The following is an 11,562-nucleotide window of genomic DNA, read 5'->3' on the forward strand; positions in this document are numbered from 1 at the left end:
AAGTTTATGTTTTCTAAAGCAATTTATTAGGAAAGACCAGACATGCCCATAGAATAACAATGTCCAAACATTTACAAATGCAAATTAAATTACCACATATTTTGGAAGCAGTTATTTTTTTTTTTTTCATTTCCCAGGTTCCCCGAGGTTTGTGTACTGGAGTCTGTCTTCCAGGAACCAGACGGGTACTGATGAAAGGCTCTCACACCTGCTGCTATGACTGTATCCCATGCCCAGAGGGGGAGATATCCAATGTGTCAGGTAATCATCTTATATTGCATTGTGTTATCTTCCTGCAGCCTTGTGTCCATGGGCCTTATTCTAGTTCACTCTTTCTGACAAAATCCTTCTTAGATGGACAAAACCATGTGCACTGCAGGTGGGGCAGATGTTACTTGTGCAGAGAGAATTAGATTGGGGTGGGGTTTTACTTCAAAGAGAGATCTATATTGCAGTGTACAAATAAAGCAGCCAGTATTTACCCTGCACAGAAACAAAATAACTCACCCAAAACCAACTCTCTCTGCACATGTTACATCTGCCCCCCTGCAGTGCACATGGTTTTGTCCATCTAAGAAGGATTTTGTCAGAAAGAGCGAACTAGAATAACCCCCCATGTGTAGAGGGAAATGTAGTGGATATATTTGACTGATTTGGTCATTTCCAGTTGTTCAACCTTCAAATTTAGAAAATTTACTAAATTTGTGTAGACTAAGGGGGATATTCAATCTTCAGGTCACGGCAGGCGAGCTTGCTCGCCCGTCGTGACCCAGTCCCGTTCTCGGTCAGCTCGACCGAGAACACGCAGGCGGGATTCAATGTCCCGCCTGCCGGGGAGCGAAAAGGGGGCGTGTCCGCGAGTTGCGGCCGGGAAGTGACGAGATGCAGCCGGCAGCTCGTCAATTCCCGGCTGTTCTCGGCAGAACGAGCCCGACAGCTAGAGATGTCGGGCTCGTTCTGCCAGGAAACCCTGTTCAATGCTGTCGAGGAAGACAGCATTGAATAGGGCCCGTCGAGCATCTCCCCCACGGGAGATGCTCGACGGAGATTGAATATCCCCCTAAAAGAGTTAATTTGTAAGAATTGTTAGTAGATATTGTCTATAAATGTCCTTAATCATGTATCGCCATACACTATGGAAACACTGCAATAAGATCTGATACATTGAAACTGTGATAAAAATATAATAGAAAAAGTTTTTGACAGTACAATTAACATTTGTGCCTGGATTCAGAGTCACAGACCCAGCCATAAGGGGTAAATTTACTAAAAATCCTGTTTGTCCAAGTTTACAATCTTGGCTGAGTTTTTCCATTTGTACAAACACATTCATTTACTGAAATCAAAAGCAGGAGGGTTGCAATGAATCGAACTATAAAGCTTGGTTGAAATCACAACTTTGGTTACATACACCATTGGCCAAACTTAGATACACCCGAGAATTATGAAACCTCAGACTACTATTATGAAATAGACATCCCCTGAGCAGCATGCTCATCATCTCTTATCTGTAATGAATCTCAGCCCACACTTTCAACTCCTGTCTGTGTCCACACCATCATTTCTTATCTGCGTCATCTATCAGCCAACACTATCATCTGCTATTTGCGATGTCTCTCAGTCCACATAATCATCATCTCCTATCTGCATCATCTCTCAGCCCACACCATTATCTCCTATCTATGATGTCTCTCAGCCCACATAATCATCTCCCATCTTTGTTATCTCTCAGTCCACATCATCATCATCTCCTATCTGCGTCTAATCTCAACCTACACCATCATCTATCTGCGTCATCTATCAGCCAACACCATTATCTCCTATCTGTGATGTTCCTCATCCCACACCATCATCTCCTATCTGCGTTGTCTATCAACTCACACTACTATATCCTAATTGTGATGTCACTTAGCCCACATCATCATCTCCCATCTGCGTCTTATCTCAGCCCACACTATCGTCTCCTATCTGCGATGTCTCTCAGCCCACACCATCATCTTCTTTCTGTGTCATCTTGCAGCCCACATCATCATCTCCTACGTATGTGTCCTCATACATCGTGGCTGCGTACCGCATAACGTGCGCTATTTGAATTGCGCTTGCTCCTTCCGCTATAGTCCCGTTATAAATCACGTTAGAAATGTAACATAATGTAGTAATTGTATCCTGCAGTACTACTCATTGACCACCAGATTTCACTTTTCCTAAACAGTACAGCACATGCCTGTACATGTCATAGGTGTGTTCTGAAATACTGTATACAATAATTCACACATACTGTACAGTACTCTGTAAAGCCTGTTTATAAGGTATAAATACAGGGGATAAAAAAACCTGTCTTTCCACTATAGTTGTCCAATTTCCCACTACAGATTTTGTCCTTTCTTTAGGGAAAGAGTACATACTTTAAATACAGAGTTCTTGGATTAAATTCTCACAAGCAGCTCTGTTCGGTGATACATGTCATGGGTACAGATTGCTACTGTATAAATATGGTATACATGCTAACCTTTACTAATGCTGGAAACTGTAACATGGTACATTATTTAAGCGCACTCTATGGACTATGTCTCATACTGGACTGCATATTGTACACCAATAGAGCAACTAAAATCACAGGTTTCTGTGGCCTAGTGGTAAGAGACACAGTTATACTGTTAGCAGCAATACTGGTTTGATCCACAGTGGGGTACAATTTTTTTTTTTTTAACGTACCACTTTTTATTTATTGTTAATCAATAAAGTTATTTGGTGCTTTGCAAATTCCTTTTGCCTTTTGCACAAAAAAATTAACAATGACAGGCTGCCATGTACATGATACAGTTATTGTCATTACATACTGTATTACAAAGAACAGTTTTTTTTTTTTTTTCGCACAAGTAAATTTCCCACTTCAGGTAAAAGTCCTTACTTTAGGGAAAGAGTACGTACTTTAGGTACAGAGTTCTTGGATTAAATTCTCGCAAGCAGCTCTTTTCGGTTATGCATGTCATTGGTACAGATTGCTACTGTATAAATATGGTATACATGCTAACCTTTACTAATGCTGGAAACTGTCACATGGTACATTATTTAAGGAAATACTATATCTATCATTATGCTGTACTGCGCCATGGAAAAAGCGCACTCTACAGGCATGTCTCATACTGGACTGTATATTGTACACCAATAGAGCAACTAAAATCACAGGTTTCTGTGGACTAGTGGTAAGAGACACAGTTATACTGTTAGCCGCAATAACTGGTTTGGGGTACAATTTTTTTTATTTAACATACTACTTTTTCTTTTTTAATCAATAAAGTTATTTGGTGCTTTGCAAATTTCTTTGGCCTTTTGCACAATTAACAAAGGCAGGCTGCCATGTACATGATACAGTTATTGTCATTACATACTGTATTACAAAGAACGGGTTGCCAAGAATGGGACCCGCATGTGTGTGAGGCACATGTGTGCCCCATTATCATCAAAAATAAGTGTGGCTCCATCTGTACACATCCTGCTCATGAGTCTATCAATAAGCCAACACAAAAAAGGTGAATAAAAGCAAATAGTTGACATAAAAAAATCAACAGATGAAAAGGTTGTTTTTTTCCCATATACCATGGTTTTGGCCAGGTGCCTTGCTCCACTACTACTGCCTATGGCACACTTTATCATTCTTATTTGGAGTCCATGTGGATGGTGAAGTATGAAAAAGTAAAGAAAATAAAAAATTCCAAAAAATTCTGTTGATCTCTTCATGTGTTGATCACTGTCCCTCCACCTTTCACTTGTGCTGACTTTGGCCCTTATTCCGATTGAGTCGGATGGCTCCGAATGCGGATGGATGGCCGATGGTTGGTGTTTGTGCATGTGCAGAGTCGTATCTGCGCATGTGAGAACGCCTCACACGTCCAAACACGGCGTGAGATCCTGCAGAAAATGATCCTACGGAACCATCTGATCAGGGGGTGGAGAGGGGCGTGAAGGGCTGTTTAGACTCATTAACATATGCGTACATCCTGTGTTTCATGGGTGTTCCCATGAAAACGCTGGGCGTACGTATGGTAATGCAGCCGTGACGCACGTGTGAGTGGCGGACAGCCGACATAGCCGGATGTCAGCTGGCCGCCCATATCCCTGCTTTCATTCGGAAAAATGTCAGAGTGGTCTGGAGCACTCGGTGCTGCCTGACCACTCAGTCCAGCATTCGATGGTCGGAAACCATCGAATGATGGGGGGGTTCCGAAAGATGGAGGAGGTGTTCACATGAAAAATCCACTTGCGGTCCATTCGGTCGGTGTCTTACCGCATTCGGACGGTGTGAGTGATCCGTATGGAAGGTAGGGCAAAGAGCACTCGGTTCCTGTCCAAAAATACGCATCCATCCTATTCAACTAGAATAAGGGCCTTTGTGACCATGTTGACCATATGCATTCTGACCTATTGAATATTGACCTTCACATTGTCAGCCTACCAAACGTATACTGTACCTGTTTTCCATAAGGAAGTATCTTATTTCATAAAAATTAACTATTTGTTTGACATTGAATGAAAATTTGGAAGATTAATGCTAGATTTAATATCAAGGGTACTATAATATAAACAACAGAGGAGAAAAGGAATCTACCGTAACTGTCACAATTTCAAATGACTTAAAGGCAGAGAGACAAGGGAAAGCCAGATGCTTAGTGAGAGGAATCAGCAGCAGAAAGAAAGAAGTAATAATGCTTATGTATATGTCACTAGTATGGCTTCATGTAGAATAATGTGTCTAGTTCTGTATAGGTCATTGGTACGGCCTCATCTATGAACTGTGTTTAGTGAGGCCATATCTACAGAGGGATATAGACATATCAGAGAGCATACAAAAAAGAGAAAGTAAAATTCTGCATGGTCTACATGATAGAACCTACCTGGAAAGACTGCAAGATGTATACTTATGTTTGGAGCAGAGAATGGATAGGGGTAGACATGAAATACACTTTCACATATACCAATACTGATACCAAAGTACTGAAGGAAGACATTCTTCAAAAGCAGAGAATAATGAGAACATGAGGACATGCACAGAGACTGAAGGGTAGTAATTTAGGGGTAATTTGATTTAAAATAGGTTTAAAGGATAGTGGATACGTGGAATAGCCTCCCATCTTAGGTGGAAGAGTCTAATACTGTAGAAGAATTTAAGAATCCTCAGGATAGGCATATGGATAGCCTTACAAATTATCAAGTATCAAATAAGGTTTAAGTTACCTGAAGGTAAAAAGGCACAGACTACGTCGGCCAAAATAGTTCTTATCTGCTTTCCCATTCTCTGTTTGTATAAATTATTATAACATTAATTTCTTGTTCATTTGTAGACAGTGAGAACTGCCAGACGTGTCCGGACGATGAATGGCCTAACGAGTATAAAGACCAGTGTGTGCCCAGAGTATTAGTATATTTATCATACAAGACAGACATATTAGCTGTAGTTTTTTCTTCAATGTCTATCCTGTGTTTTATCATAACTATGTTTATATTTGGAATATTTGTTTCCTTTCGGGACTCTCCCATAGTAAAAGCCAATAACAGAAACCTCAGCTTCATTCTTCTCATCTCCCTCAAGCTGAGCCTACTCTGTGTGCACCTGTTCATCGGTCGCCCAGTGGACATCACCTGCATGCTACGCCAAATATCCTTTGGTCTACTATTCACTGTGGCTGTATCTTCTGTCCTGGCCAAGACTATCATGGTTTGCATTGCTTTCAAAGCCACCAAACCTGGAAGCTACTGGCATAAATGGTTGGGTGCCAAATTGCCGAATTCTGTAGTGTTGATCTGCTCCTCTGTACAAGTTCTCACCAGTGCTATTTGGTTGTCAGTGTCTCCTCCTTTTCAAGAGAATGACAGGAACACGTATCCTGGGCTAATGATTATTCAATGTAATGAGGGTTCTGAGCTGGCCTTTTATGTCATGTTGGGTTACTTGGGACTTCTGGCAGCTCTGAGCTTTGTTCTGGCTTTCATGGTGAGGACATTACCGGACATCTATAATGAGGCCAAATATATCACCTTCAGCATGCTGATGTTCTGCAGTGTGTGGGTCTGTGCCATCCCGGCCTATCTGAGCAGTAAGGGGAAAAACATGGTCACTGTAGAGATATTTGCTATATTGGCATCAGGTGTCGGAATACTGAGCTGTATATTTTTCCCTAAATGCTACAATATTATTCTGAGACCTGAAAAGAACAATAGGAGGCGCCTGTTAGAAAAAAGTTTTTCATAAATGTTTTCAATGTTTTTCAGTGAATTCAAACCCGGGTCACACCTGTCGATCCTTCCTGACAGCCGGGACCCTGGCCCGTATTTGTTTTGCTCAAATGCAGATCGCCAAGAATCGCAATTCAATGTCCTGCATGGTGATCAGCAAACACGGGGCGTGTCTGCATAAACTGCCATGGATTGTCAAGATTCGTCCTTAATCGCGACAAATCACAATCAAAATTTACAAAAGGGATCCGACTGCTTTTAAAGTCAGGCCCATTCTGTCAATCTGCCTATTCAATGCTGTTGGGAAAGACAGCATTGAATAGGAGGTCCCCTCTACTGTATTTCTCCTGTCACAAATAGCGGCTGGGATTGAATACCCCCTAAATGTATCCACTACTATATAGCTTTGAATGGAAAATGTAAAACTGTTTCTATACACTATATAAAGTGAAAAATATTCTAACATAGCTTTTTTATGTCCATATTATTAAAATAAAATTATGTGTTACATGAATGAGTAAATAGGATGTACAGTACAGTACATGTCTTGCAGAATTAATCAGAAGTTGGTATTTTGACATTTTCTGTGGGCTCAAAGGTAAAATTTGACACTGAGACACATAATGGTCCTGATTAAGATAGGGATGCAGCTCTCACAGCACCAGCACCTTAAGCCTTGTACACACGGCAGAGATATGGGCTACAATAACTGAAAATATGGTCGCTGGCAAACATATTGCCAGTGATCGGACTGTGCCCCGGAGATAAATCACCGGGTACGCGGTCCTATTTTCAGCCCCATTGTAATCACTGGTCCTGCCCCATCTGATTACCTCTGCGGCTCCCCCAGCAGAGGTTCCTTTTTTATCAGCGACCATCTCTGGTCGCTGATGAAAAGGAGACACTGAGCAATATATTGTTCAGCAAGGGCGTATCTACAGTAGGTGCAGGGGGTGCAGCTGCTATGGGGCCCAGAGCTGAATGGGGCCAACTTTGCCTGTCAAAGTATCATGTGCTATATACATTTTTTAGCATTAGGTCATGAATAGGAGCCCTTACAAAGTTTTGCTATGGGCCCACATGAATCTAGTTACGCCACTGTTGCTCAGTAACATATTGCTAGCAATATATTGCTGTGTAATATATCTCCCCCTGTGTGTACGCACTTTTAGGAAATAACTGCTGTGTTAAAATATGCTAATTCCACAGGATACTTCTGAAGGAAAAATATGTTCGCTGCCAGCATTGTATATGGGATAAAGCACCATATCAGGATCACAACCATCAGTCACTGCCAGCATTGTAGATAGGGTGCAGCACCAGATCAGCATCACAACCATCAGTCACTGCCAGCATTGTAGATAGGGTGCAGCACTAGATCAGCATCACAACCATCAGTCACTGCTATCATTGTAGATAGGGTGCAGCACCAGATCAGCATCACAACCATCAGTCACTGCCAGCATTGTAGATTGAGCGCAGCACCAGATCAGTATCATAACCATCAGTCACTGCCAGCATTGTAGATAGGGTGCAGCACAAGATCAGCATCACACCCATCAGTCACTGCCAGCATTGTAGATAGGTTGCAGCATAAAATCATCATCACAACCATCAGTCAATGCCAGCATTGTATATAGGGTGCAGCACTAGATCAGCATCACAACCATCAGTCACTGCTATCATTGTAGATAGGGTGCAGCACTAGATCAGCATCACGCCCATCAGTCACTGCCAGCATTGTAGATAGGACAAAGCACAAGATAAGCATCACAACCATCAGTCACTGCCAGCATTATATATATTGTGCAGCACCAGATTAGCATCACAACCATCAGTCACTGACAGCATTTTAGATAGGATACTGTACAGCACTAGATTAGTTTCACAACAAGAAGTCACTGCCAGCATTGTAGATAGTACATAGCAGTAGATCAGCATCACAACCATCAGTCACTGCCAGCATTGTAGATAGGGTGCATCACCAGATGGTGGTTACATAAGGAGGCACTGCTGAGACCAAAATCACACTTATGGCCTTTTTCTTCATAGATGCAAGCATCCATTAATTATTATATAGATATAAAAATGTGAAAAAAGCAAAAAAATAGGGAAAAGGCAGTACCAGATAGAGAATGTGAAGCCCAAAATTTCTAAAAATGTAAAGACAAACAAGGGTACCATCACAGATTAAATTTAAGGGAAGATTTTTTGTCCAAGTTTGTGTTAACTCTTATGAATACTCATGGAGTAGAAGATGAAAAAAATATTTGATGTAGAGCTGGGGAAGAGAATGCCCAGATCAAAGGACAAGAAAGTCAAATATGACTCATTGAAATAAGGACTTGTAAATGATGTGGCAGATGGAGATAATAGTGAAGTAAATAATAAAGAGAAAAATAAGAAAAAATAAGGCAATTATTGAATGTACATTAGTATCTGAGCAAGATGAGATAAGGGAAGATGGAAAAGGAAGATGCCAGTATATACAAAATAGAAAATATAAAAACATATAGCCGAGGATTTTTCAAAGACTAAATAAACTGTTAAACAACTGAGTCACATACAGTTGGGAATGCAAATGTGGTCCTATATGAAATCCATAGTCTTGACATCAAGAGTATTCACTCAAAGAGTGTTGGAACACATTGGTTGTATAAGGAACCTCATATTAGACCTTAAGAAATTCATGATCTCACCAGTTGCAAAACATGTAAATATTGTATCAAACATTGGGGTGACTTAAAATACTCTGTGGGGAAGAGATGCACTGTATACTGTCCGCAAGCTGATTTCCTTCTCCTGGTGCCAATAGTAGAGTTCACGTTACTCCTGGATGGTCTATCCACAGTGGTACAGCAGTATTTTTACAGATGGAGTCCCTTTAAGTGGTGGGTAGAAGGTAGCAGATTATATAATGCCTTTGCACTGACGCGTTTCACTGTAATGTTGGCTGGTGAGGACAGATGTGTGATTCACCAGTATAGAGCAATGTAGCTAAACCTCATACTGTATTTTATTTTTCCCACAGCAGGCTTCATGCAGAAGTGGTATTTTATATTTAAGCGTTGTCGTTTTAACCAAGTGTTCAACAATTTTCTCTATAAATGGTAAATGTCTCTCTTTGTGCCTGTAGAAATAATTTGAGCAGGAATATATATGTGATTCACTTTAGTGAATCACATATCTGTCCTCACAGCACCAGATAACATTACAGTGAAACGCATCAGTGGAAAGGCATCATATCACCTGCTACTGTACCTGCTACCTGCTACCTGCTACCGACCACTTAAACAGACCCCATCTGTAAAAATAAGATGGTACTGCTGTGGAGAGACCATTCAGAAGCAACCTCAACTCTACTATTGGCACAAAGAGAAGTAGATCTAAAATCAGCTTGCTGACAGCAAACTGTGCAGTTCATCTCTTCCCCAGAGAGGCAAACAACTATTGAGGAATGTGGAACTGTTTACTCAAATTGATGCAGGTGAATTTACAGTACTGTACTGTACCTCTCATTTAAAAGCACCTTATATCCTTTTTACTGTTTATTTATTAACAGTTTCTTATATAACACACACAAATTCTGCAGCGCTTTACAGAGAATATTTGAACATTCACATCAGTCCCTGCCCCAGTGGAGCTTACAATCTGTATTCCCTACCACACACATACACACACACACACACACATATATATTCTAGGGTTATTATTATTATTATTATTATTATTATTATTATTATTATTTTATTTATAAGGCGCCACAAGTGTTTCGCAGCGCCGTACAAAGTAACAATACAGGGAGACAAAGCTTGGCATAACATTGAATAAATAACAAAAAATACAGTACAAATAAAGAGCACCACAGATCAATACAAATTACAGCTTAAATGTAAGTAGTGAGGACTCAATCAACATACAAATAGAGGCTTGAGGCCAATGATGGAGATGAGTATGCAGACGAAGATGGTCATTGAGTGTTGGAGTATAGGAGAGCTGTGAGTGAAATGTGAAGAGAAGTGGGCTTTGACAACAGGAGGGAAGAGGGCCCTACTCGGAGGAATTTACAATCTAGTAGGAAGGGGAGACAGACAGATTACAAGAGGTGCAAGAGAGTGGGTGGTGGTTAGATAGCAGGATGTAAACAGGCAAGGGGTCGGAAAACCAGCTGGTTTATGCAGTGTAAGGGTACGCTTTGATGAAAAGGTGAGTTTTCAGTGCCCGTTTGAAGCTTTTCAAGGTCAGGGAGAGTCTAATGGAGCAAGGGAGTGCGTTCCACTGAAGGGGTGCAGCACGGGCAAAGTCCTGTACTCTAGCATGGGAAGCAGTGATCAGGGTGGAGAAGAGACGACAGTCGTCAGCCGAGCATAGAGGGCGGTAGGGTGTATGAATGTAGATGAGGTTAGAGATATATGGAGCAATGGAATTAGAGATTGCCCTGTATGTGAGTGTGAGGTGTTTGAAGAGGATTTTGTAGGGGAATGGAAGCCAGTGCAGATTTTATTGAAGGGGAGTGGCAGAATTAGAGCGGCCGGAGAGGAAGATAAGCCTGGCTGCAGCATTGAGGACAGATTGGAGAGGAGCCAGTTGGGATTGAGCGAGGCCGGTGAGGAGAGCATTACAGTAGTCAAACCGTGAGATGACCAATGAGTGGATGATCAGCTTAGTTGCACTCTGTGAGAGAAAGGGCCTGATGCGAGCAATGTTGCGTAACTGGAACCGGCAAGAATGGGCCAGGGCTTGGATGTGGGGTGCAAAGGAGAGGGAGGAGTCAAGAGTGACACCCAGGCAGCGGAGTTGGGGAACGGGGGAGATGATGGTGTTGTTAACAGTGATAGAGATATTAGTAGGGGGCAAAGCTCTGGGTGGGGGAACCATAATAAGTTTGGATTTGTCCATATTCAGCTTCAGAAATCGCTCAGACATCCAGGTGGAGATGGCAGAGAGGCAGTTGGAAACTTGAGAGAAAACAGTGGGGGACAGATCAGGAGAGGAGAGGTAGATTTGGGTGTCATCCACATAGAGGTGATATTGGAAGCCAAAGGAGTTAATGAGTGCACCCAGAGAGGAGGTGTACAGAGAGAACAGAAGGGGGCCAAGGACAGAACCCTGAGGGACGCCTACAGGAAGGATGGAAGGTGGTGAGGTGGAGCCAGAGGCAGAGACTGAGAAGGAACGGTTGAAGAGGTAAGAGGAAAACCAGTTGAAGACTGTGCCAGAGAGACCAATGTTTTGGAGTGTGTGGAGGAGGAGAGGGTGATCCACAGTGTCAAAGGCAGCAGATAGGTCCAAAAGGATAAGCATGGAGAAGTGACCCTTGGATTTGGC

At 41.9% G+C, this 11,562-nt stretch overlaps 1 protein-coding gene across 1 annotated transcript in view; it reads left to right on the top strand.

Moving 5' to 3' along the window:
• LOC146010048 (vomeronasal type-2 receptor 26-like) overlaps positions 1 to 6,250 on the top strand; it is an 85,435-nt gene extending 79,185 nt beyond the window's left edge. Inside the window, exons 8-9 of the mRNA XM_083151269.1 lie at positions 138 to 261; positions 5,343 to 6,250. Of these exons, the coding sequence (XP_083007395.1) occupies positions 138 to 261; positions 5,343 to 6,250 (1,032 nt within the window). The remainder of the gene's footprint in view (positions 1 to 137; positions 262 to 5,342) is intronic.
• The last annotated feature ends 5,312 nt before the right edge of the window (positions 6,251 to 11,562 follow it).

The sequence above is a fragment of the Crinia signifera genome, chromosome 1, assembly GCF_055691185.1.
Source record: "Crinia signifera chromosome 1, ASM5569118v1, whole genome shotgun sequence".
In the NCBI taxonomy this organism is placed as follows: domain Eukaryota; kingdom Metazoa; phylum Chordata; class Amphibia; order Anura; family Myobatrachidae; genus Crinia; species Crinia signifera.